General features: G+C 45.1%; 1 protein-coding gene across 1 annotated transcript in view; it reads left to right on the top strand.

Annotated features, from left to right (window-relative positions):
- Nucleotides 1-27981, top strand: part of LOC307225147 (alpha-N-acetylneuraminide alpha-2,8-sialyltransferase-like) — a 93012-nt gene that overhangs the window by 9006 nt on the left and 56025 nt on the right. Inside the window, exon 2 of the mRNA XM_079992973.1 lies at nt 18981-19125. Coding sequence (XP_079849099.1) covers nt 18981-19125 — 145 coding nt within the window. The remainder of the gene's footprint in view (nt 1-18980; nt 19126-27981) is intronic.

Raw genomic sequence — 27981 nt, 5'->3', positions numbered from 1 at the left:
GCTCCTGGGGAAATTCCTTTGAAGCCTGGTGTTTGCATGAGAAGAAATCCCCACTGGCACCAGTGTGGGGATTTCCTCCCAAAGCAAATGCCAGCTTCAGAGAACAGGATCTTTGTGAAGTCCACAGCAGGAAAGTAAAGAGTTAAATCCTTCCCCGCTTTTCCGCTCACCCCCATGCACACCTTCTGCATTTTTTCAGGCCCTTTGAGGCTGCATTAAAAAAAAAATACTTGCACATTTAAGGCAAAGATTCAATATCTAGATTGGCCCATGAGCTGCATCAGTTGAATAAGAAGCAAACCTCTGCTCCCGAGCAAGGAACAAAATTGCAAGCCTCTGATGTGGTGTGAACGTTAAAAGGCAGGCTCCGGTTAACCTGCTTTAAAAGGAGACCTTGCACATTTCGATCCCTGTGCTTGAAAATTTAAGGAAAAATATGCCTGTCCAAGATAAGTAAGGGAAGCTTCCTGATAATGTTTTCCAGCTCTAGTGCCTCAGCCGTTTTGACTGGGCCTGCAAACCGTAATGAAAAGCTTATTTTTCCAATCTGCTTTGCTCAGGGTGCTTGCAAAATTGCACCCGTTCTGATTTCCTTCCTCGGGGCCTATGGAAGATTGCTTTATTTGGGGATTTTTAAACCAAAGCATGCGGCTCCAACAGCTCAAATCATCCCATAGTCTTAGCCACTGAAAGACAGACTTAAATCATCTGTGAAAGCAGATGTATGGGAGCCATCGTTGCTACGCCCCATGCCAAGATGTGGCAGTAAGGTCCCAGGAAACATTGTGGTGGAGCATCAGAGTGTTGTAAAGAAAAATTGCCCTTTTCCCTTATGGGGTATCCAAGAGCCCATATAGAGTCCTTACATAGGTTCCCTATTGGTAGGAGAGAATAACAGAGGCCAACCAGAGAATATTGAGAAGCAAAACAGCTAGTAAGCTTGGCCTTTATTGATCTGTTGCAACAGGGTGCTCCCCTCACACCCAGGAGAGAGGAGGAACCCAGAAAAATGGCACGCAAGGCCTTATAAAGACTTTTGAAATTGCCACCCTGTAGCTCAAGACCACTCCCAGAAACATCATACATACATCACAGAAGGGGTGTAACCTACGACCACCCCTCAGATACATCACACCTACATCACAGAAAAGATGGTCTAAACAGAAATTTGAATGTTGTTTTTCTCCAGTTGTTGTTTATCTCCTGTCTGGCAGGTTGCTTGATTGGATTGCCTGGGGAGCCTGGCCATTCTTTTGTAGTGATAAATACTTAGTTCCTGGGCCAGGTCACAGGCTCACAACCCTATTCAAACACAGACATACCCTTAAGAGAGGATTTGTGAAGGAAAAGACAATGGGAGGTTTCCCACTTTGACCTTGCAGAGAAAACATTGGCTCAGTTTAGGAATCAAAATGGTTCCAGGTTGGTCTTCCTGTGCTGATCTATGTACGTGCGGTTATGAACATTACTATATATCTAAGACCATAAAATTCCTATCACAAGAATGAGGCCAAACGTGCCAGGGACCACATCTAGGAATGCCAGGAGCCATGCCATGCTCTGAATGCTGCCCCTGGCAAGTTTGGGAAGGGGAGCGGATGGCTCTTAATACCTCCTGCAGCAGAGCTTGCTGAACCTGGGCTCTGGGGTGCAGTAATGATCCATAGAAGCTTAGAACTGTAGAGTTGGAAGGGACCCCCAAGGAAGTCCAGTGTTTCCCAAGCGTGGGTCTCCAGCTGTTTTTGGACTACAACTCTCACCACCACTTGCTAGCAGTACCACTGGTCCATCAATAATGGGAACTGAAAGGGTCATGGGATTGCAGTTGCAAAGGCTCCTGGGATTGCTAGATGTTTTCCCACTCTCTTGTGAGCTATGTCACAAACAGATGTGCAAATATGGAGAACTGAACATAAGCTTGGAAAAATGAGAAATAGAAATACAGTGGTACCTCAGGTTACAGACGCTTCAGGTTGCAGACGCTTCAGGTTACAGACTCCGCTACCCCAGAAATAGCACCTCGGGTTAAGAACTTTGCTTCAGGATGAGAACAGAAATCGTGCTCTGGCGGTGGGGTGGCAGCAGGAGGCCCCATTAGCTAAAGTGGTACCTCAGGTTAAGAACATTTTCAGGTGAAGAACGGACCTCCGGAACGAATTAAGTTCTTAACCCGAGGTACCACTGTAAGCATTGCTAGCTGTGGCTGTTCTGACCTGGTCCAGCTGTGCCTTGGCGCATCTCGAGCAAAAGGGAGGTGCATGTGAGGGAGCCCACATGCCTGCAGTAGTCATACTGATGTCTCTCTCATGCATCCTCTGCAGCGTAATGGCTAGACGTTTGAGTGTCCAGCTCCAGCCTTGCTTCAGACGCCATCTCCTTCACAAACGGCCTTCGAGAAGCAAGTCTCGCCTTCTGCCTCCCCACCCCAGAACTGCCTCTCTGTTTATTAAAGGCAAGGGCTTTGCAAGGAAAGGGGCAATTCAGCTCCGAAAGAAATTATACACTGGCGCTTTCTCATAATGCCTAATTCTCGTGGGAGAGTGGCATGTGAAACGAGAGCCAGGCATATAATATCTATATTATGAAGAAGCAGACCAAAATAAAGAGGCCTTTGTAAGGATGCTGGAGAACCCAACCAATTAATTGCCATTTTTGTGGAGAGCTGACCAGAAGCTATCCAGATTCTTGGAGCGGAAAGCCTTCATCGGTCTGTGTTTCTTTCTCTCTGCCTCTATTCCTTCCTCCCTTCCCAAGGTGCAGTTTAAGGGGGTTTAAAATTTTAAAACTTACTTGTCTCTTTTGGGGAGCTATGGGCCCGTCTAGAATTCGGAGACTGCTGTGGGCTCCCATCCCCTTTCAGCAGACAGAAAGAAAGAGAGTGTGTGTACACACACACACACACACACACACACACACACACTTTGCTTTTCAGTTTGGTGCAGCAGAATTAAAACAGATCCTCTGGAATTTGCATTACTTTACATAGAGTCTCCCCCAAAACCACCATCAAATGAAAGCTGGCATTGGTAGTTGGTGTTAAATAGTGGGAAAGATGGACAAAGGACCCAGCTCAGTTAGATTAACAGCTCTTTATTACAGCATTTAGAACTGCTCCTGGAGTCAGACACACTGCAGCCTAGCTGGCTGCTTTATAGAATACTAACTAACTTGTAACAGTAAGGTAAAGGGACCACTGACCTTCTGATCGGCAAGGTTTAACCCACAGCGCCACCCGCATCCCAACTTGTAGCAGTAACAACTCCCAACTATCTAACCAATCAGTGAGTGACAGTTCTCAATCCTTCATTTGCATACTGGTGGCCCTGAGTGAGAACTGCAGCTAATCTTAATACATAACAGTTGGCACAATTGTTTTTTTTTAATTTTTTTTAAAAAATCACAAATCTGGTGCTTTCCCACACAATGAGAACATTGAGCCAGTGTGGTGTAGTGGTTAGAATTTCAGACTAGGACCTGGGAGACCAGGGTTCAAATTCCTGCCGTAGAGCTCACTGGGTGACCTTGGGCCACTCACTACCTCTCAGCTTAACCTACCTCACAGGATTGTTGTGGGGGATTAAACGAGGAGGGGGGAATCTTGTACACTACCATGAGCTCCTTAAAGCATACTCTCCAACATTTCTCCAATGAAAATAGGGACAGCCTATTTAATAATAATAATAATAATAATAATAATAATAATAATATAATACTCGGCCTATCTGACTGGGTTGCGCCAGGCACTCTGGCTTCCAACATGTATAAAAACATAATAAAATGTTAAACATTAAAAACTTCCCCATACAAGGGATGTCTTCAGATGTCTTCAAAGGGTTGCATAGTTACTTATCTCCATAGCTCTGAGGTCCCATAACTCCATACCCTCCAACATTTCTCCGATGAAAACAAGGGCATCCTAAGGAAAAGCGGGACATTCTGGGATCAAATCAGAAACCAGGGCAGCTTCTGTAAATCCAGGAATGTCCCTGGAAAATAAGGACGTTTGGAAGGTCTGTTGGAGTAAAGGCAGGATGTAAATGAAATAAGTAATAATATTGACCCAAGGCTCGGATCTATGAGCTAAATATTGACTATGGAGAACTTTGGGCTTGGCTTTGTTCCTAAGGTAGCTCCTTCTCCCTCCCCGAGGCTTTTATGAGGCTGCTGAAGAAGAGCTGTCTTGCCCTGAGACTGCTAGAGAGATCAAATAACCTCATTGCCTGAGGAGAGAGGGTGAGGGCATCAATTTAAGCTGTCTGTCAGCCTGAGATGTGGATGGAAAGCAGCTCCTGCGAACAAAAACCAAGTCTAAATATATGCAACTCCAGTGTTTTTTTATCTTGTATTGCTTTGGGTCCCTTCCCCTTAACCTGGCCGCTCCTTCAAAGCAGAGAGGCGGTTCATAAATGCCCTCAAACAACTAACCATCTAGTCTGCTCCCTGCCTCGATCTTTTGACTCAACAAACAGCAGAAGTATGTTGAAATCTAAGCAAACACTAAGCAAAGCGTCTTCCCACTGTTACGGAAGGGGGGGGCATGTCTTCTTCACCTTCTTAGCTACAATATATTTGCTCAATTTCTCTAGGACTCCATCACCCCTCCCCTGTCCTCCATAATCCCTCAAGGTGTCAAGACCCTAATCCTGTCAAATTGCTCTGATCAGCCTTTCCTCTGGGCAATGCTAGGTAACGGGCGATGCATATCTGTGCCATTGTCTTGCCATCACCTGTACTCAGGAAACGTTTATGCATATCTCTTTACTCTGTGCAACCCCTACCTTACTGAAGTGCTGATCTATGCAACCCCTACCTTACTGAAGTGCTGATCTATGCAACCCCTACCTTACTGAAGTGCTGATCTGCGCGACCCCTACCTTACTGAAGTGATGATCTGTGTAAACCCCCACCCACTTTCCTGAAGTGCTGATCTGTGTAATCCCACCTCTTGTGATGTATTCGTGACGTTTTCTGCACTGTATTCTGGGACATGGAGGGAGTTTCAAAAACTCATGTCACCCCTTTCTCACTGTTCAATCTTGCCTTGAACCTGTTGCGCAATAAACTTGGATCTTCTGCTGTTTGCTCCTGTCTCCGGCTGAGCTCATTTTCCTCCGCAGGGACCCACGGACTTAGTCCGATGAGCTGGGTGGCAGAGCAGCCTCGCACCCAGATTTTGCCGTAACAGTTGGCGCCCCAACGTGGGGCATGCGGTTCTCCCGCGTTGCTGACCGGGGGCCCCGAAATCTTCAGCTGGCACCAGGCCATTTTGCCTGGGAAGATCCTTTGGACCCCCGGCCATCTTCCAGGCGGTAATCGAAAGCCCCAGGAGTTCAGCCGGGGAGCAAAGAGGGATCCAGCCGGCTTATTCATCGATCCCGGGATCATCATAGAAGACGCGTGAGTATAAGGAAAAGGAAAATCCAGTGCACTGGTGGGAAAGGGGTGGAAATCTCCTGGCAACTGAATTCTCTGCCCTCCTCTCTATCGCTCCTTCTCGCCTGTCTCTTGGTCCAATTGGTGAGAGAGACCGTAGACTGCTGCTTGACCCAAGAGGGGGGTTCTGAGCTCTATCTCTTTCTCTATATTTCTCCAGCCAGCCGCACCAATTGGGAGCCCGAAAGTAAGACGGAGAGACCCGACTTGAAAGATAGCCGACTCTCCGCAACGGGTATCCCAGTTGAAAGCAAGGGGTTGGAGTTCTTTTTCCGAACTTCCCGAGCGTCCTTTCTAGGGGGCAGGAGGTGGTCTTGCTTTCTATCCTAATCCCAGCCGCACTGGTCGGTGCCACGTAACACGTTTATCGTGCGTGAGCCCGCTTCCAAAAGCAAGGGGGATTTTCGGTTCAAAACTCTATCCAGGGATCACCCGATCTGGCACCGCACGGCGCGGGCGTTCAGTAGGGCCCCTTTTCCTGAGATTGTGGCGATAGGTAGGAGGTTGCCAGGAGGGATAGCCCATGAGGAATTGGGCAGGATCGGCAGAGTGGAAAAGGGACCCCAGGTTATTGACTAAGGAAATAGGAAGGAAATACCGGATAGCTAGAGCTCTTTAAAAACCCACTAAGGAAGTCGCCAAGCGACGAAAGACCCCTCTTTACTATAACCCCCTGTACAAGTTACCCAAATCCTAATCAACCCCTCTCCTTCTCCCTTCTCTATCCCCCCCCCAAAAAAACAACAACAACGCATGCTTATATAAAGGGGTACCCAGTCAACTAAGCATGGTGAGCCCTGCCAGTTTGGTTAACTGGTGGTGTTTGAAGAGGCAAGGAGGCTCTTAAAACCATGTGGGACCTTCCTACTAATTTCACTTAATGAAGCTAAAGGAAGCAGCCCAACTCCTTGCAATAACCAACTAAAGGATGAGAGTATATATGTTTACATGTTGTCTGTTATGTGTGTTGTGTGTTAATACATATATGAGAATATGTATGTTTACATGTTGTCTGTTATGTGTGTTGTCTTTTCCTTCTGTCTCTGACAGACTGCCTTTCTTAAGCGCGCATAGTTTAAACTGCAAGCTTGCTTCAAAATTTAAATCTAAGGATGCCATGCTGGACCTTATCAGTCCTAAATAAGACAAAATGAGAATGAAGGGTGCAAATGTTTACCCCACCTCTTGCTTTATTTGAGTGGTTATATCAACTGAAATAACCCTATGCTTATAAAATATTCTCTCCCAGATTCTCTTCCTATCTTATCTTAGGAAACTGTTCTTCCTTTAGGAGGTTCTGTATAAAGCTGGATACTTTTATTTTCCTCTTCCTTAGTACATGATAGGAGCATTGAGTGTGCTCTCTTCCCCAGTAGTGCCTGTGTACATAAGTATGTGTGTGTCTCTTTGGTAGTACAAATCTTGCTGTGAAATCTTGCTGTGAACCCTATATTTTGGAGGGTTGGACTAGATGACCCCAGGGACCCTTTCAACTCTCCCAATTTGTGGCTGTGTGGAAGGACATGTGTCCGCAAGCATTGCAGGGTAATTCTTAATTCTGGTGTGGTGATGGAGTTGAAATTCAGCCTAGCTTTGCTCTTTAGTTTTAAAAGGTGAGAGGTGAAGCTGTGATGTTTACCTCTAATGCCCAGGGCGTCACCAGTCATACAGCTCCCATGTGAGAGCATAATGCACAATGGAAGTTTTAAGTGTGCATGAGAACGTCTGTCCCAGTTCCGTAATGCAGCTGCTTCAAGGAGATAGGGGTGAGGAGTCAGCAGCACACGTGGTCTGTACCAGGAATCAGAAGTTTTAAATTGCGTTTAGAAAATGGATTTCATAATAGTTTGTGCTGTTTTCCACTGGGGTAGGGTTCCCGTGGCCAAAACTCATCAGCCTCCCCAGACAGAACAGGGCATCTGTCCAAAACACAGGCGCATTTTGCTGAAAAATACTACGAATGCAGTTAAATTGGTCAGCAATTGTGATGTTTTTAATCTAATCGGTATGTGAGAGGCTAAACTTGACTATTCATGTTATTTGCTATTTCCCCCAGTTCTTTCGATTTACGTATCCCTTCACACAGAAATAGTCCTGAAGCGATTTGCAATGCATGCGATAAAAATCCATTAGAACAAAACAAATGTACTCAAGGCATTGAGCCACAAAAATAATCTAGCTAAGTAAAATCAAATCAAAAATAAAATGACTTTCTGGAAGACTTCGGCTGTTCACTGTTGGGTGGGGGGAGAAGTATGCTAGGCTAAGAAGAATCTTTGTTCTCTTTCTCTCCCCCCCCCCCAAATAAATTTTATTAAAGTTTGGGGGAAAATATATACCAAAGTTGATATCAAATACCCAATATCTTTTTATAATACCAAAGATAAAGGAAACTAATCTAAGTTAAAACACAAACCAAGGCAAGGCCTTCTTCCACCTGCCTTACTCCACCCTCAAGTCTCTGCTTCTCAATTTGTATTGTATTATTTTATGTACTGTGGCTTGCCATTGTTTTATTGATTACAGTTTAGAAACTATTTATTGTAACTGTTGAGTGGATTTCTCTTTAACTTTTATATGTTGATATTATTGTTCTGTACTATTCTAATATTTGTTGAATGTTACCTTATTTGATGTAGGTTGCTTATTTTAAAGTTTTGTTTTATTATCACATTTTTGTATTGCATTAGATTGTTACAAGACATACATTTTTTATTTCTTCATCTTGTAAACAGCCTCAGGTATTGTAAGATAGAAAGGCGGTATACAAATAAAAAATGATGATGATGATGAAAAAGAGGAAAAGAAAAAGGAACAAGAGAGGAACATTTGATTCTTTCAGCTATATATAGAAAATTATTCAAAGTGTCCACTCCAGCATAATACCCAATACTTCCAATATTTTCTCAAACCCAGATGATCACAAGTTCATTTTCTTTTTCATGCAAAAAGGCCACAAGGGGTTTCCAATTTTTAGTAAATAGTGGCAGTGATTATTCTCTCATTAAACATGTCAACTTCACCATCTCATCTCAGTTCTCATAGAGCGGGGGTCAGCAAACTTTTTCAGCAGGGGGCCAGTCCTTTGTCCTGCAGACCTTGTGGGGGGCCAGACTATATTTTGAGAGAAAAAATGAACGAATTCCTATGCCCCACAAATAACCCAGAGATGCATTTTAAATAAAAGGACACATTCTACTCATGTAAAAACACGCTGATTCCTGGACCGTCCGCGGGCTGGATTTAGAAGGCAATTGGGCCGGATGTGGCCCCTGGGCCTTAGTTTGCCTACCCATGTCGTAGAACATGCTTAGGGCTGGCCTTAGATCAACTCTGACCCTGACCTGAGTGTTGTCACTGGCACACCACCCCCTTGTCTGTCCGCTTAGGTTTTGAATACCTTATTCTTGTGGGTTGCAATTGCACCCATTTCGCAGCTTTGATGCACAAGTCACAGAATTCCTTCTGAGGTCACCTAGCTCCCCTGCATTCTGCACAATGCAGGATGCAACTACCATGCTTTTCCGTGTATAAGACTAAATTTTTCTACTCGAAAAGAATGTTCAAAAGGGGGGGGGTAGTCTTATACACGGGTAGTGCATATGGGGAACTATGCACTTGTTGGTGGCAATTGGTAGGGGAAATGGTGTCTGCTGCAAGGGTTGTTGTGGATTGGCTGCTGCAGTGGCAATTGGGCGGGCTGGTGGCCGCTTGCTGGCAGATGCTTGGTTGCTTCTTTGACGTGTTTGATTTGTAGCGTTTGTTAGTCAAGTGAGTGATTTTCGGCATCCGCCCCTCCCCCCCAATTACCTCAGTAACTCTGGACATTTCCCCTAAAAAAAATCTCAGCAACTCTGGGCCACCTCCCCCCATTTCCTTAAATTCTAGTCTCCCAAAATAGGGGGCATGTTATACATGGAAAAATATGGCACATCCTCCCTGGCAGATGGGCGTCATAACCTCTGCTTAAATGCGCCAAGAGCAGCACCTAAACCAGGCTTCCTCAACCTCGGCCCTCAAGATGTTTTTGAGACTACAGTTCCCATCATCCCTGACCACTGGTCCTGCTAGCTAGGGATCATGGGAGTTGTAGGCCAAAAACATCTGGAGGGCCGAGGCTGAGGAAGCCTGACCTAGAACTAAGCCTTGTGAGTATCCCTTGGGAACAGAAATAAGAAGGAAAGAGTTTGTTGTGCAGCAAAGTGGCGCTAAATTTACATGAGAAATCAAACTACAGTGGTACCTCAGGTTAAGAACTTAATTCGTTCTGGAGGTCTGAAATTGTTCTTAACCTGAGGTACCACTTTAGCTAATGGCAACTCCCGCTGCCACTGCGCCACCGGAGCACGATTTCTGTTCTCATCCTGAAGCAAAGTTCTTAAGCCGAGGTACTATTTCTGGGTTAGCGGAGTCTGTAACCTGAAGCATCTGCAACCCGAGGTACCACTGTACTTGTTTCTGCCATTGAGTAGATTGTTTAGTAGGCAGGCCTTGACAAGTGCTCACCGAGCTTCTATTGCCTCATTCCCCAGGTAGGGCTGGGCAGTATATCGATATATCATCTAAAAGTCCATATCGTGATACTGGTTTCATAATTTTTGACCTGGCAATATATTGCGCATCGTGATACGTGTGTGTGTACTATGGAAACATCACAGTGTGGGGCAAAACTGTGAAACCAGCCAATGTCTCTTAAGATAGCTCCATCCTTATTTCAGACGCGGTGATACAGTGGTACCTCGGGTTAAGAACTTAATTCGTTCCGGAGGTCCATTCTTAACTTGAAACTGTTCTTAACCTGAGGTACCACTTTAGCTAATGGGGCCTCCCGCTGCCGCCGTGCGATTTCTGTTCTCATCCTGAAGCAAAGTTCTTTTAAAAAAAAAAAAATTATTAGGAATTTCAAAGTAACAGTTTATCAAAAATACATCATCCTCATTCCTCCCCCATTTCCCCCTCCCCACTGAAGCAAAGTTCTTAACCCGAGGTACTATTTCTAGGTTAGCGGAGTCTGTAACCTGAAGCATCTGTAACCTGAAGCATCTGTAACCCGAGGTACCACTGTATATCAGTATATTGTGATGTTTGGTAGTCAATTGCTGAAAATCTTAGCCCCGTTGTGTATCTCTGTGTGCTTGCAAACCAAATGCAAGTTCTGGCCCAGGATGTTGGCATCAGTGCACCCTCCACAGTTTGACATTCTTTGGAAGCTAGTCCATTTTTAAAGCAGTTCTCCCTACAGAATATTAAGCCTTCTTCTCTTTCTCTCTTTCTCTCTCTCCCTCACACACACAGAGTGTTATGCAAGCGGATTTTGACTGCAGGCTTTGCTAAACATAGAGCATCCAGCAGACATCCTCTTTCAGAACTTGCTGTAACAATGTCAGGGGCGAGTGTCTCATAGAGAGAGAGAGAGAGAGGTTTTTCTGCATTCCCATCCATAAGTTTCACTTTGGACTGATGCAGTCGCTGACAGTTACATAACAGAGACCTTTCCCGCAATGCATTTCAAGGTAAACTTGCGGCCGCACTGCAGATCACTTGGCCAGCTCAGAGCTGGTGCTGTTTTGATTCCCCAAGGACTGTCTTTTTTTGGGTTGTTTCCTCCTGCTCCTCTAGACCAATAGCTTTGAGGGAAGATATTTGAGCAAACAAAATGTTTCTAAAAGCTAAATTGCAGAAGATATATCAGATTATTTCAAGGAATTAACCTCGATGCTTTTTATTGCCCGTTCCCTTCAAAGATCTAAGACAGGGGTCAGCAACCTTTTTCAGCTGTGGGCCGGTCCACCGTCCCTCAGACCATGTGGTGGGCTGGACTATATTTTGAAAAAAGAATAATGAATGAATTCCTATGCCCCACAAATAACCCAGAGATGCATTTTAAATAAAAGGACACATTCTACTCATGTAAAAACACCAGGCAGGCCCCACAAATTACCCAGAGATGCATTTGAAATCAAAGGACACATTCTACTCATGTAAAAACACGCTGATTCCTGGATCATCTGTGGGCCGGACTGAGAAGGCGATTGGGCTGGATCCGGCCCCTGGGCCTTAGGTTGCCTACCCCTAATCTAAGATATCCTGCTGATTTGATATCAGGCAGGGACCTTCACTGTCCCCTTTTTGGCATCTGCTAAATACATCGTTACTTAGGCAAACCTGCCCAGATATCTTAAATATTGCTGTGTGTTTTAATCTGTGTTTAGTTTATTGCTGATCTTAATGTTTTGAATCTTCACAACTTTTCTTTTTAGCTGTTTTACTGATAGTTGTATTGTTTTATTCTTTTGGGAAACCGCTTTGGGGTTCTTACAATCAAGCAGCGTATAAATTTTGTGAAATAGTAAACAAAATTCCCAGAGATCACCGGAAGGAGAGATTGGTTGTTAAACCACTCTGGGAATTGTTGCTCTGGGAGGAAAACAGCAGCCTCCTATTTCAGCATGACGGAAATTGTAGTGGTTAGAGTGTTGGACGCAGGAGTAGTAGAGGTAAAGGGACCCCTGACCATTTGGTCCAGTCGTGACCGACTCTGGGGTTGTGGTGCTCATCTCGCTTTATTGGCTGAGGGAGCCGGCGTACAGCTTCCAGGTCATGTGGCCAGCATGACTAAGCCGCTTCTGGCGAACCAGAGCAGCGCACGGAAACGCCGTTTACCTTCCCGCCAGAGCGGTACCTATTTATCTACTTGCACTTTGACGTGCTTTTGAACTGCTAGGTTGGCAGGAGCAGGGACCGAGCAACGGGAGCTCACCCCGTCGCGGGGATTTGAACTGCTGACCTTCTGATCGGAAAGTCCTAGGCTCTGTGGTTTAACCCACAGCGCCACCCGTGTCCCAGGACGCAGGAGACCAGGGTTCAAATTCCCACTTGGCCATGCAGGTGACCAGGTGCTGCCCCTCCACCCAACCTCCCTCACAAGGTTGTTGTGGGGATTTGATGGGGAGGGAGAGAACCACGTATGCCACCCTGAGCAACTTGGAGAAAATGTGGGAGAACAAATGCAATAAGTAAAGAATAAAGAATAAATAAAGCACCCTCAACAAACTACAGTTCCCAGGATTCTTTGGGAGAGGGCTTGACTGTTAATGTGGTATCATAGTGCTTTAAATGTAATGTGTGGATGTGGCCTAATTCTGGTTTTGTCCCATCCACCTTAGAGCGTAAGACTCTTAATCTCAGGGTTGTGGGTTTGAGCCCCATGTCGGGCAAAAAAAAATTTCCTGCATTGCAGGGGATTGATCTAGATGACCCTTGTGGTCCCTTCCAACTCTACAATTCTGTGATTCTAGGACAGCACTGGGATGGAGGAAGAAGACGAGGAAGCTGACAGGAAGTCCTGCCCCCAAAATGGTTGTAAGAAAGGCAGGCAGGTGGAGGCTTAACTGAGGTTGGTGGAGCAGCTGCTCCATTCATCCTCATGGACCAACTATCACGGTCCAGAAATCGGGATGTTGGCTTCCAGCATCCTTTGGTGGACTCTCATTGTGTTCCTATCTTCTACCTGTTGAGAACCCTGAAGCTGGTGTAGATTTCTGAATCTCACACACACCCTGAGAAATGTACAGTGGTACCTCAGGTTACATACGCTTCAGGTTACATACCCTTCAGGTTACAGACTCCGCTAACCCAGAAATAGTGCTTCAGGTTATGAACTTTGCTTTAGGATGAGAACAGAAATCGTGCTCTGGCGGCGCGGTGGCAGCAGGAAGCCCCATTAGCTAAAGTGGTGCCTCAGGTTAAGAACAGTTTCACGTTAAGAATGGACCTCCGGAACGAATTAAGTACTTAACCCGAGGTACCACTGTATTTCAAAACAGAGGCCATGATTCTCTGGTTCTAACACAAGCCTCTTTTTTTTTTGCCCTGCTCCCAATGTTTCTCCACCTAAAACTGTGTTTAGATGAGCAGTTTGCATTCTGCTTGAAGTATTGATGATAATAATATTCTGCAGCAGACTGTTTCTTAATCAAGAGTCGTGCCCAGGGTTTTCGTTTGCAAAAGCCGCTGTGTGGACTTGCTCTTCTGGCACAACTTAGATGCAGAAGTTTCAAGCAAATCCAGTCTGCCTACCTAACCATACATTTAAAGCACATTCCCACCAACACTGAGAAACCTGGGAACTGCCGTTTAGGCGAACGGCGCTGCAGTTCCCAGCACCCACAACAAACCGCAGCTCCCAGGATTCTTGGGGGGAGGAGGGAGTGTGCTTTAAATGCACAGCGCATACAAAACTTGAGTGCCATCAGTCCAACGCTGTGCATTGCTCTCCCATCAGAGGTTTGGCAGGCTTTCTCGCTATTGGCTATCAGGCGTATCTTGAAGACGTTCATGTGCCTCCAGTCCTGCGCAGCTGTTTAAACATTTTAAGTGTTCTTTTGCGCTGCCTTTATGGTGTCTTATGCACACCGCCTCTGATATTTCGTGTGAGCTGCTGGTGGTGTGTATTTCAAAAACTGGGTTTTCCTGCCATTTCACTGCATCTCAAGAGGTGAAGTGGGGACAGGAGCACTTGCTCGTGAGGAGAGTCGCCAAGAAGAGTTGGCTCAGGGGTGATCAGTCTTAGCAGTTGCATTGTGTGAGTCATTGTGTGAGCGAATGCCCATGTGCAGGGTGTGGTTCATCCAGTTGGTCATCTGCATTGTTCTTGTAGGAGGGGGCATACAGTTCCCAACTTGCTAGATCGGTGCTGTTCCCATCCAAACATATCATAAAGGTAAAGGGACCCCTGACCATTAGATCCAGTCATGGCCGACTCTGGGGTTGCAGCGCTCATCTCGCTTTACTGGCCGAGGGAGCCGGCGTACAGCTTCCGGGTCATGTGGCCAGCATGACTAAGCCGTTTCTGGCGAACCAGAGCAGCGCACGGAAATGCCGTTTACCTTCCCGCCGGAGTGGTACCTATTTATCTACTTGCACTTTGACGTGCTTTCGAACTGCTAGGTGGGCAGGAGCAGGGACCGAACAACGGGAGCTCACCTTGTTGCAGGGATTCGAACTACCAACTTTCTGATCGGCAAGTCCTAGGCTCTGTGGTTTAACCCACACCGTTACCCACGTCCCTAAACATATCATAGAATCATAGAATTGAGGAGTTGGAAAGGAACCCCAGGGGCATCTAGATGCTCAGGGTGGCAAACGTGGTTCTCTCCCTCCTCATCTAATCAACACAACAACCTTGTGAGGTAGGCCTCGGTCCAGTATACCTGAAGGAGCGTCTCCACCCCCATCATTCTGCCCGGACACTGAGGTCCAGTGCCGAGGGCCTTCTGGCGGTTCCCTCGCTGCGAGAAGTGAGGTTACAGGGAACCAGGTAGAGGGCCTTCTCGGTGGTGGCACCTGCCCTGTGGAACGCCCTCCCACCAGATGTCAAAGAGAAAAACAACTACCAGATTTTTAGAAGACATCTGAAGACAGCCCTGTTTAGGGAAGCTTTTAATGTTTAATAGGTTGTTGTATTTTAACATTCTGTTGGAAGCCGCCCAGAGTGGCTGGGGAAGCCCAGCCAAATGGGTGGGGTATAAATAATAAATTATTACTATTATTATATTTATTTTTATTATAGTCCAACCCCCTGTGATGCAGGAATCTCAACTAAAGCATCTATGGCAGGTGGCCACCCAACCTTGGCCTAGAAACCTCCAAAGAAGGAGAGTCCACAACCTCCCAAGGGAGATTGTTCCACTGTCAAACAGCTCTTCCTGGTGTTTAGTTGGAATCTCTTGTAACTTGAAGCCATTGGTTCGAGTCCTACCTGTCCAGAGCAGGAGAAAACATGCTTGCTCCACTTTCCATGTGCCAGCCCTCTAGATCTTTGACAATGGCTATCATATGGACGTAGTGGCAAGGAACGCGATGGTTTGTTCTTTAAAAACTTCAGAACCTTATCAGTGTTTTAAGCCGAGAGAAAACAGTGAAGCAGGTAGAGACAATTGACCACCTGGTGTCCCTTTAGATCAGCGGTTCTCAACTTGTGGGTCCCCAGATGTTGTTGGACTACAACTCCCATCATCCCTGAGTTCTGGCCTTGCTAGCTAGGGGTGATGGGAGTTGTAGTTCAACAACATCTAGGACCCACAGGTTGAGAAAGGTTGCTTTAGATGTTTTGGACTTCATCTCCCAGTGGCTGATGGGAGTTGTAGTCCAAAACCTCTTGAGAACACCAGGCTAATCGAAGCTGCTGTGATGTAACGCCCAATGAATCCATATGCATCTCTGGGCAGAACCGAATCACAAAGTATTCAAATCAGCGCTGACCATAGAGGGCGAGAAAAGCAAGCGAGAAGGGAGATAATACATGAAAGCACATCTAAGACTGCCAGAGAATCTGTTTTCCAGATGGGGAAATGTCAGGTGCAAAGAGAAAACGATGGTGTTGACAATTGGAGTGGTTCTCCTGCATTTTAACCCTGCGAATCTGCCAAGGCAACTTGTAAATTATTATAACACCCAGCACTTTAGACATGCACTCTGTATGACTTGGGAACCCTGCTAGTTTCCGCGCTGAGCTCTTGCACATGTTTCCAGGCGCATAAGTGCCGCTGCAGGTCACTCTGGTAAAGGTGACTGGAAACCATTAAAGAATAGCTCGTTGTTGTCACGCGATCCTGAATCTGCATCCTGCAAGAAATTAATGAGGTGACCCCTAAACACCCAATCACTTAAGTGGGGAATGCATTGTGCTATCAGCAAAATCCTAGCTTCATGAAAATTAAAAGTCAGAGCGGCAAGGAGAAACATCTCACAGCTACAATAAACCTACCATTAAAATTATGGATTGGTCATTTCTTCGTCAGAGGGCAAATGGGCAAATTTAGCAGGGGATGAAATACTTTCCCCCCTCACTATACATAAACAGCTAAAAATTGGGGTTTTGGTTTTATTCAATTCATTTACAATAAATTTATATACATAGCTAAGTGTTGGAATTTTATTAAAGCATTTGCAAAAAGTGAACTTAACCTAGTACCAGTACTTAACTAGTAAAGGTTAAAAAAAAAAAAAAAAAAGGTAAAGAACCCCTGGACGGTTAAGTCCAGGCAAAGGAGACTATGGGGTTGTGGCGCTCATCTTGCTTTCTGGCTGAGGGAGCCGGCGTTTGTCCACAGACAGCTTTCTGGGTCATGTGGCCAGCATGACTAAACAGTTGTGGGCGCAACAGAACACTGTGACAGAAGCCAGGTCGCATGGAAATGCCGTTTACCTTCCCACCGCAGTGGTACCTGTGTATCTACTTGCCCTGGTGTGCTTTCAAACTGCTAGGTTGGCAGGAGATGGGACAGAGCAATGGGAGCTCACCCCATTGCAGGGATTCGAACTGCCAGCCTTCTGATCGGCAAGCCCAAGAGGCTCAGTGGTTCAAGGGCTCCTAACAACAAACAAACCAAGAACAAACCTTGGCTACAACCCATGGTTTGTCTGCAGTGAGACAAACCATCAGCTTGAGTTGGGGCAGAACACTAAGCTAGTCCATGTCTTAGCTCTGGGTAGTGCAGCAGGAGGAGGACGACCAGGGGAAGAGTGAAATAGATTTGATTTTCACTCCATATATTCCTCTTCACTCGTTCACGCTTTGCCATGCTTTGGATTACCATTGTATGAGAAACAGCTCAATAGATCACAGTATCCAGATAAGGGCTTTTATTCTGCATTACATACTGCTCAACAATAACTATTTTGGGCGAAGGTACAGGTTAATATAGGGACGCGGGTGGCGCTGTGGGTAAAAGCCTCAGCGCCTAGGGCTTGCCGATCGAAAGGTCGGCGGTTCGAATCCCCGCGGCGGGGTGCGCTCCCGCTGCTCGGTCCCAGCGCCTGCCAACCTAGCAGTTCGAAAGCACCCCCGGGTGCAAGTAGATAAATAGGGACCACTTACTGGTGGGAAGGTAAACGGCGTTTCCGTGTGCTGCGCTGGCTCGCCAGATGCAGCTTTGTCACGCTGGCCACGTGACCCGGAAGTGTCTCCGGACAGCGCTGGCCCCCGGCCTCTTGAGTGAGATGGGCGCACAACCCCAGAGTCTGTCAAGACTGGCCCGTACGGGCAGGGGTACCTTTACCTTTACCTTTTACAGGTTAATATAATTTTGTACTGATGCCTTCGTTTTGAATTTAGCAGCATGGCACAATTCGCCACTGCTGTGTTAACCGGCAGGGTTTTGTTGGGGGTTTTAAAATCTCCAGGTGCTTTAAAAGAGATCCATTTATCTATATTTTTTCTGTCGCAGCACTAGGAAGCTGAGAACCAAGAATAGAAAGTGGGGTGGGGGGAATTTTTTGTTGCATGATGAAGAAGTAATTCCATTATCTGCAGGAGGGCTGTTTCAAAGGGCAGGCTTTGTGACAAAGAGACGTATGGGAAGAACTGCAGGGAAGAGGGCAGGACAAAGGGCTTGTGTGGCAGTAGCAGCAGATGGCAGGAACTGGGAAAGTTCAGCAGCCAGCGGGCATCTCTGCAAGCTGGCTTTGGGGTTCCCGGCAGGTTACCATCAGGGCAGGTTTTAGACCGGAATAGAATCAAGCGGAAATGCTCTCTTGAGTTTTGTAAGTGGTTGCAAGCACCTTCTGCCATATAGAACGCTGTCGATAACACTGGTACCTCGGGTTACAGATGCTTCAGGTTACATTCACTTCAGGTTACAGACTCCGCTAACCCAGAAATAGTACCTCGGGTTAAGAACTTTGCTTCAGGATGAGAACAGCAATCGTGCTCCGGCAGCAGGAGGCCCCATTAGCTAAAGTGGTGCTTCAGGTTAAGAACAGTTTCACGTTAAGAATGGGCCTCCGGAACGAATTAAGTACTTAACCCGAGGTACCACTGTATATACCAGGAACCAGGATGCTCAGAATACTCTCCTCTCCGTGTCGAGCTGATGAGCAGGATATTTTTCTCTTTTCCAGGTGTTGGGAACGTTTGGTCCTCCACGTGTTGCCAAGCTACAACTTCAGCAAGCAGGGCCAATGGCCAGGGATGATGGGAGTTGTAGTTCAGCAAGGCCTGGCAGGGCAGAGGTTCTGCACACCTGCTTTTCACCAAAAGGCTTTTTTTGGGGGGGGGAGTAGATTGCAGAGGGATGTGCCCTGAAACTGCATACCTGCTCCTTCAGAGGAACTGTAACCACACCCAGAGCAGGACACCCCCCGTCCATCTGGTTTAGGAAGCCGCCCATCTAATAGTTCCCTAGTCTTATCCAGATTGGACTTCAGATATTCTGGTGTCTGTAACCAGCAGCAGGCTAGTAAATGACAGTCTTGTGGCAGTCATATTATGAGTAAAGTTGGCAGGCATTTGAAACATGTTAGTGGATTGTACTGATTTATTTTTGTATAGATCCCGCGGCCCTCTATTTGCTGGTGAACCATAACACCCATCCTTTTCACCCTTTGGCCATGCTGACTGTCCACCGAAGGCCTGTAGCTCAGTCTTAGAGCACTGGCTTTGAAGGCCCTGGGTTCAAATCCTAGCATATCTCGGTTGGGCTCTCATCAATTGGTCTCGTTCAGTTGTCTTGTTTTCTTTTTCTCTACTCAACTTTCTCCGTTAGGAAACTGCTGAAAGACTGCTGTGACCCTGGGCGGTTCTTTGCCATGACGAGAGAGAACTCTCCGGTGGGGAAGAACCTGTGGTATGACGGGGAATTTCTGTACTCCTTCACCATTGACAACGAAACCTTCTCCCTTTTCCCAAAGGTCAGTGACCTTCTTGTTTATTTTGTTGTTTGCATTTATTAATTTCTTCTGGAACACCTTTGCTGATACGAAAAGACCCAGATGCTGAACAAATTACAATCCCCGGGATTCTGCAGATGTAGCAGCGCCACAAACAGCAACAGACAGTGTGGTGCAGTGGTTAGAGTGTCAGGCTAAGGGCTGGGAGACCAGGGTTTGAATCCTCACTTGGCCTTGAAGCTCACTGCGTGGCCTTGGGCCAGGCATCACCTCTCAGCCTAACCCACCTTGCAAGGTTTCTCGTGGGCTAGAACCACATACACCACCTTGAGATGCTTGGAGAACCATAGAATTGTAGAGTTGGAAGGGATCCTGAGGGCCACACAGGGTTGCCATATGTCCTCCTTTTCCAGGACACATCCTCTTTTCCAGGTCTGATTGCCATATGTCCTCTTTTCCCCGCTACACGTCCTCTTTTTCAGGATTAAAACTTCTGTCAAGGTAGATTTGTAAAATTTGGCAAAATTTCTGGGGATTTTTGTTTCCAGTAACCCAAGAAAATTTTTCTAGTGCGTTGGACTCAGATCTAAGATAAAACATACAAAAGTCAAAATACTAAAAAACAGATTAAAATTGCCTTAACAAAGAGAAGCTCTTTTAATTTCCGTTTGTTCTTCAGTTGGGGCAAAGCACGGGAAAACAATGGGGACGTGCAGGCAAACCACATGCTTTTTATTCTGAATTAAGCCCAGAGTATGAAGAGTGAGGCTGGCTCTCAAATAAATTGCACGTAGGAGTCCAGCCCTGAGGCATAGTCATGGCCTTTGTCATTCTCGTTTTGTGACATCTCACGTTCAGCCACTGCCATTGTTACATCTGCCTTCGGTTTAATGAATGAAGCTCGCAGTGTTGCAGATGCCTAAGGGAGAAGAGACGTGTCGAAACCCAAACAATCATTGCCAGGACTGCATTTTCATTCTTCCCCTTCCTGCCCCCTCCAAAGGCTGCTGGCTAGCACCTGCAGACAATGACATCTTTTATCAATGCACACATAAAGTGGTGCTATTGAGCTGGATAGAGAGCCAGCGTCCCATACGGATCAGAGTGTGGGACTAGGACTTTGGAGAGAGACGAGGCAGGTGCCTCTACTGTACTCCTTTTGGCACTTGCTAAAAACATTTTTGGGATGCGGGTTGCACTGTGGGTTAAACCACGGAGCCTAGGACTTGCCGATCAGAAAGTCGGCGGTTCGAATCCCCGCGACGGGGTGAGCTCCTGTGGCTCGGTCCCTGCTCCTGCCCACCTAGCAGTTTGAAAGCATGTCAAAGTGCAAGTAGATAAATAGGTACTGCTCCGGCAGGAAGGTAAACGGCGTTCCCATGCGCTGCTCTGGTTCGCCAGAAGCAGCTTAGTCATGCCGGCCACATGACCTGGAAGCTGTACGCCGGCTCACTCAGCCAATAAAGCAAGATGAGCGCCGCAACCCCAGAGTCGGCCATGACTGGACCTAATGGTCAGGGGTCCCTTTACCTTTACTAAAAACATTTTTGCTTAGACAACCTTACCCAGATACCTTGAACTCTTTTCTTCCCACCCCTCAATAATTTTTATTAAATTTTTCCAAATGTCTTAAACACAATACAGCTTAACAATATTGTTGTTGTTGTTGTTTAGTCGTTTAGTCGTGTCCGACTCTTCATGACCCCATGGACCAGAGCACGCCAGGCACTCCTGTCTTCCACTGGCTCCCGCAGTCTGGTCAAACTCATGCTGGTAGCTTCAAGAACCCTGTCTAACCATCTGGTCCTCTGTCGTCCCCTTCTCCTTGTGCCCTCCATCTTTCCCAACATCAGGGTCTTTTCCAAGGAGTCTTCTCTTCTCATGCGGTGGCCAAAGTATTGGAGCCTCAGCTTCAGGATCTGTCCTTCCAGGGAGCACTCAGGGCTGATTTCCTTAAGAATGGATAGGTTTGATCTTCTTGCAGTCCATGGGACTCTCAAGAGTCTCCTCCAGCACCATAATTCAAAAGCATCCATTCTTTGGCCATCAGCATTCTTTATGGTCCAGCTCTCACTTCCATACATCACTACTGGGAAAACCATAGCTTTAACTATATGGACCTTTGTTGGCAAGGCGATGTCTCTGCTTTTTAAGATGCTGTCTAGGTTTGTCATTATTCTTCTTTAAATCTATATCTTATCCTAATTAACTTCCCTCCACCCCTCTTCTGGCTTTTCTACATTGCTCTTGCTTAAGCGTGATTACTATATATACATTCCAGAAGTGTCTATAATTCCTTAATAAATTTTTGTATTATAATTTAGACATACATTCCTTATTATAATACTTGCTAAAAACATTTTTGCTTAGACAACTTTACCCAGATACCTCGAACTGATACGCTCTCAGCCTGTTGCTCATTTTATCTTTACCTTTTGAATGTTTAAATTGGTTTTTTTTATAATAATTTTTTTTATTCATTTTCCAAACATTTTTATACAATCAACTCATATTAACTCTCACATTCATCATTTTTTGACTTCCCTCAGTTTCTCTGCCAATCTTTCGTTAAAATTTCTATTGTTAACGCATTTCTGAACTTATTATTGCCTTTAACCATTCCTCTTCCTTTCTCCTACTTCCTTTCTCCTACTTTCTTTTTTACAATATTTCTTAATTTTTCACAGAGACTCTTCAAAACCAACAAGTGTTGTCTGTGCATCACATATGCTTTTCAGATAATCTGTAAGTTTCCCCCAGTCCTCGATAAAATTTTGGTCTTTAAATTGGTTTCTTTTAAACCAAAAATTGTTATTGTATCATTCTGGATAGCTCAGCTGGTTAGAGTGTGGTGCTGACAAGGGTAAGGTTGCAGGTTCAATCCCTGTAAGGAACAGCTGCATATTCCTGCTTTGCCAGGGGGGTTGGACTAGATGATCCCCAGGTCCCTTACAAATCTATGATTCCATGGGAACTATAGCCCCCTCTCCTATCTGACTTGGGGTGGAGACATTGCATTCTATTTGCATGCTGCTTGGAGGTTTTTGGTTTTACAATTGAACTCTCTCTCTATATATATACAGTATCAACAAATGTCGGCAAGATTATGGACAAGACACATTTTAGGTTGCTGCTTTCTGTAACTGCTTTGGGGAAAGCACTGGGAGTGTGGACACTGTACATCTTCGGTTCCCAAGGCGCTGCAGCTTTTGCCATCTTCAAGGGAGTGTTCAGATGGGGTGGAGGTAGAGGCTTGGACAAAGAGCTCTGGGTGAATCTTTCTCTCCTCTAATTTCACCCTGAGGCAGAAAGGAGTGCAGATTCCCACATCATACTTCCCATTTGTCAGTTTCACTGCTCTCTTTCCCCTATAACCTTTCCGTGATCTGTGCCTTCTGCTCGAGACCCCCCCCCCCGCCTCAGCGAAATTAAAAGAGCTTCCCTTTGTTAAGGAAATTATAATCTGTTTTAGTATTTTGACTTTTGTACGTTTCAAAGCAGGGTTGCAAATTTCTTTTGATTTTATTGCCTTGCCTTTTTGTCAACAGCTTTGAGGTTTTCTCCAACCAAGCGGCGTATAAATTTTATTGATGCTGCTGATCGAAGAACATTAGTTGTTCTTGTGTAGGGTTTCATTCTGAGCCTTTACCCACCCCCCAAAGATGTCCTGCAAGGCAGCAGAGATTTAGGATCAATTTTCCTTCTCCTAGATGAGCTCCCTTCCTAGGTGAATGAGCCCCACCTGCCACTCACTTCCCTCTGCAGCAGGTGCAGAAGCCACAGTCTTGGCCATTGGATCCACTATTTTGTCTAATCCCATTAGATGCCCTCACCTGGTTTACCTGGCCAGTTGAAGCTGATTCCCAGGGTGTGGCTGCTGTCACATCCTGACACCTCCTAGGAGCCACAGGTGAGAGTTGAGGGCAGGTTGGGGCCCAGATGGGACAAACTACCCTAGAAAGAGCATTATTTGTCCCCCACCAGTGGTACTACACCCCCCAACACCCCATATGTAATCAATTAAGCATTATTTGAGGACTGAAAGCTATAGCAGCAGCAAGGATTGGTTTCTGTTCTGGTTGTGGGGCGGATAAGCAGCCGTGGGCAATTAGAAATCCTGTAGGTTTCCAGCTTGAATGATTACTGTATATACTCGAGTATAAGCTGACTTTCTCAGCACGTTTTTTTATGCTGAAAAAGCCCCCCTCGGCTTACACTCGAGCGAGGCGGGTGGCGGAGGGGCGAGCGGCCCGATAGGAGCCCTTTTGGGATGCTTGTTCTTCCTCCGCCGCTGCTGCCACCACCAGGTTTGTGGTGTGGTAAACCGGCTTATACTCAAGTCAATAAGTTTTCCCAGTTTTTTGTGCTAAAATTAGGTGCCTCGGCTTATATTCCGGTCGGCTTATACTCGAGTATATACGGTATATGAAATACGAGTATTCTGCAAAATTCAGATATTTCGCCTCACAGAGGGGGGCAAGGTGCGGGGGGGGGGGGAGAGAAACTGACCTCAGAACTATTCCAATATCTTTTTCTGCCTCTGTGGAATGCCCTAACGTTTTTATCGGATGAAACCACCCTTGATCCGAAAGGCCTTGGAAAGTTTGTTGGCTCTGAATTTGTAACTTGAATTATTATGTTTTCTGTAGCTCCCTTTTCATTTTTCAAACATAGAATAATGTGGATTAAGGACTCTGAAGAATGACACCTATTACTGCTATCTTCCCAGCAATAAGCGGAGAATTTGGGGGAAGATAAACACTCCTTTCAGCAAGTCTTCAAAAGCTTTGCAACTTCTTCTAAAAACAATTCCTGCTTTGAAATGCTCAGAGGATGTGGCGAGGCTGCAGAAGGGAATGTTGCTCTGCTGATTTAATCAGAGCAGTATTTCTTCAGCAGATAAATAATTTTTCTTCACCACCAGCTCAAGGAGGCATTGATGCATTCAGAGTTTGCTATTCTCCTACTTTTAAAGGACTGATTTATACCTAAGTAGCAGCCTTGTAGCCAAGGTTGCTTGGGAATTCTGAGAAAGAAAGAAAGAAAGAGAGAGAGAGAGAAAGAAAGAAAGAGAGAAAGAAGACGATTTAGTCCACCATCTTGATTCAAAATAGCATCTAAATGTATCTAGAATTAAAATATTACAGTGGTGCCTTGCAAGACGAAAAGAATCCGTTCCGCGAGTCTCTTTGTCTTGCGGTTTTTTCGTCTTGCGAAGCAAGCCCATTAGCGGCTTAGCGGATCAGTTGATAAGCGGCTTAGCGGATCAGCTGATAAGCGGCTTAGCGGATCAGCTGATAAGCGGCTTAGCGGATCAGCTGATAAGTGGCTTAGCAGATCAGCTGATAAGCGGCTTAGCGGATCAGCTGTTTAGTGGCTTAGTGGATCAGCTGATAAGCGGCTTAGCGGCTTAGAAAAAGGGGGGAAGGGAAAAAAAACGCAGGAACTCGCAAGACATTTTCGTCTTGCAAAGCAAGCCCATAGAAAATTCGTTTTGTGAAGCACCTCCAAAACGGAAAACCCTTTCGTCTAGCGGGTTTTCCGTCTTGCGAGGCATTCGTCTTGCGGGGCACCACTGTATCTTGAGATTACTTAAATTGAATTTATGGTAGATAGACAGACAGACAGACAGACAGACACACACACACACACACACACACATTTCTGTGATTGTAGTAACATTGATGAAGCAGGTTGATGAAGTTAAATAATGGCATTCTGAAAACGTACAATAAATATAACCATTTTGCTTAAAATATATCAAAGCCTTATTGAGCATTTGGAAGGCAAAAAACTCCTTTGGGGGAAATTGGGTAACAGGGAGCTATATTTTTTTCTAAATCTATCACTCTCCTGTTCTATTCGCTCTTTAGCAAAAAATGTAATTATCTTCCATATTCCCAGTACTAAAATTTTCCATTTGTGGCCAAACAACAGTTTTGCTGTTGCTGCTGTAATATAGGAAATGTGTTCTGTGTGGTTGGAGGGGATGTTTTAGTGTCCCAGATGAGCAGCTGTTCAGAAGTTTTCACATCTAACTTAGCTGCAAAAAAGGAAAACGAAGCAGTAAGAATTGCTAGCCAATGGCCCATCTAGTCCAGTATCCTATTCTCACAATGGCCTATCAGATGCCTGTGGAAAACCCCAAGCAGGACCCGGGCGCAAGAGCACTCTCTCCTCTTGTGGTTTCCAGCAACTGGTACGCAGAAGCATAATGCCTCACATAGTGGAGGAATCACAGAATTGTAGAGTTGCAAAGGACCTTAAGGGTCATCTAGTCCAACCCCCCTGCCATGCAGGAATCTTGTGTGTGTGTGTGTGTGTGTGTGTGTGCGCGTGAATTTTCCATTTAATATTATATATTCACATCATCATTATCCACTATACTGCCCCGGCTCTTAGAGCCTATCAACTTACTTACTTCCCTCCCGTCTCTCTCTCTCTCCCCCCCCCCCAATAATATTTATTGGATTTCATACAAACACAATACATACTATAAAATCAATAAAACAAAAGTAAGAAAAATAAAAACAAAACAAAACAAAACAGATATAACAAACAATAACCAAAGATACAACCACAACTACGTATACAATAAAAATTAATTAATTAGTTAAACTTCCAACTTCATAAACATATTACTTGACTTCCTCTAATCTCTTCCATCTGAATTTCCTTGTAACTGAATGTAGCAGTTTTCCAATATCATCATTCAAAAAACAATATTCCAAGCCTTCCCTCCCGTCTCATGGCTTTCAAAATTAACCTTTATACGTTTTCCGATTCTAATTGCACTCGTTACAGAATGACTCAAAATTTAAATAAATATAGAAAGATGGAAAATTTCTCATTACAAGTCTTCAGACAACCCTGCTGGTGATGTTAATTGCTCACAATGAGCTTTCAGATATCGCATAAATTTACTCCAGTCCTTTTGGAATACTTGATCGTGCTGGTTTCGGGTTTTTCCTGTCAGCTTCTCCAGTTCTGCAAAGTCCACCATCTTCATCTGCCACTCTTCTTTTGTTGGTATGCAAAGCCCATCATCTTCAGTAGTTCTGCCTGATGTTTAGTCGGGATCTCCTTTCTTGCAACTTGAAGCCATTGGTTCGAGTCCTGCCCTCCGGAGCAGGATAAAGCAAGCTTGTTCCCTCTTGAACATACAGTGGTACCTCGGGTTAAGAACTTAATTCGTTCCGGAGGTCCGTTCTTAACCTGAAACTGTTCTTAAGCTGAAGCACCACTTTAGCCAGTGGGGCCTCCTGCTGCCGCTGCATGATTTCTGTTCTCATCCTGAAGCAAAGTTCTTAACCCAAGGTAATATTTCTGAGGTAATATTTCTAGCGGAGTCTGTAACCTGAAGCGTCTGTAACCCGAGGTACCACTGTATAGTCATCATGGCTAGTAGCCATTGATAAGCCCTATCTTCCATGAATGTGTCTAATCTTCTTTTAAAGCCATCCAAGTTGGTGGCCATCAATCAATGCCTCTTGTGGAAGTGAGTTCCATAGTTGAACCACACTCTAGGGGAGAAGAAGTCTTTTTTTTGTCTGCCTTTCATCATTGTTCATTGTTTCCTTTCTGAACATTACTCCCCAGATTTTTTTTTTTGGGGGGGGTCACATGCGACATAATCCCAAGAGGCAAACTGTGTCCTGGGAAATACTGTACAGTGGTACCTCGGGTTACATACACATCAGGTTACATACGCTTCAGGTTACAGACTCCGCTAACCCAGAAATAGTACCTCAGGTTAAGAACTTTGCCCCAGGATGAGAACAGAAATTGCACGGTGGCAGCAGGAGGCCCCATTAGCTAAAGTGGTACCTCAGGTTAAGAACAGTTTCAGGTTAAGAACGGACTTCCAGAATGAATTAAGTTCTTAACCCGAGGTACCATTGTAATGGGAACAAAGGATTTAAAGAAGGGGAACAAGAGACTATAAAGCTTTCCCCCAGAACATAGATGCCCAAACAGAGGGAAGTTATACTGTGAAGCTTGACAAGCAATCTCACAGCCAACAAGAAAACACTCCAGCTGTTACTCACATCTTAGAATTGCCAGGATGCTGCCTGTTCTAAAGTTCTGCCCATTGCAGCCCATATCTAAAAAGAGGGAGGCCTTCCGGTGAAACTGGAAGATTCAGGGCAGATAAGAGAGAGTGCTTATACACATACAGTGGTACCTCGGGTTATATACGCTTCAGGTTACAGACGCTTCAGGTTGCAGACTCCGCTAACCCAGAAATAGTACCTCGGGTTAAGAACTTTGCTTCAGGATGAGAACAGAAATCAGGCTCCGGCGGCGCAGCAGTAGCAGGAGGCCCCATTAGCAAAAGTGGTGCATCAGGTTAAGAACAGTTTCAGGTTAAGAATGGACCTCCGGAATGAATTAAGTACTTAAGCCGAGGTACCTCTGTAGTTAAACTATGGAATCTGGATTTCAGGGAGGCGAAGGCTATCAATTTCTTTCTTTTTTTTTTTTAATAATATTTATTAAATTTTGTATAACCAATAAAAGACATTCATAATAACATAATATTTTCCATTGTCCACATTTCATTCTCAACTTTGGACTTCCTCACATCTCTTGTTCCTGCTTTCTAAACATAAGTTTTACCAGCAAATTATTAACTTGATTTAATTCATATAATATAATTTTCCAATATTTAATGTCTCAAATTTTGGGATTTAACATACTCTTATTGAAGCTTAATCATAAAATATTAATTATCCCAAATTTATCTTTTCATCTTCCAATTGAATTTAAATTTATATTCTTTATAACTAGTTTGTTGAAGCCATGTTTTTGCTAATCTTACATCTTTCTTAACAATCATACAATTTACAATATTTTTGTAGATAGTCCTTGAATTTC

The sequence above is a fragment of the Podarcis cretensis genome (genome assembly GCF_951804945.1).
Source record: "Podarcis cretensis genome assembly, chromosome: 10".
In the NCBI taxonomy this organism is placed as follows: Eukaryota; Metazoa; Chordata; class Lepidosauria; order Squamata; family Lacertidae; genus Podarcis; species Podarcis cretensis.
The sequence above is the reverse complement of the archived record's forward strand: the minus strand, read 5'-3'. Positions and strand labels throughout refer to the sequence as shown.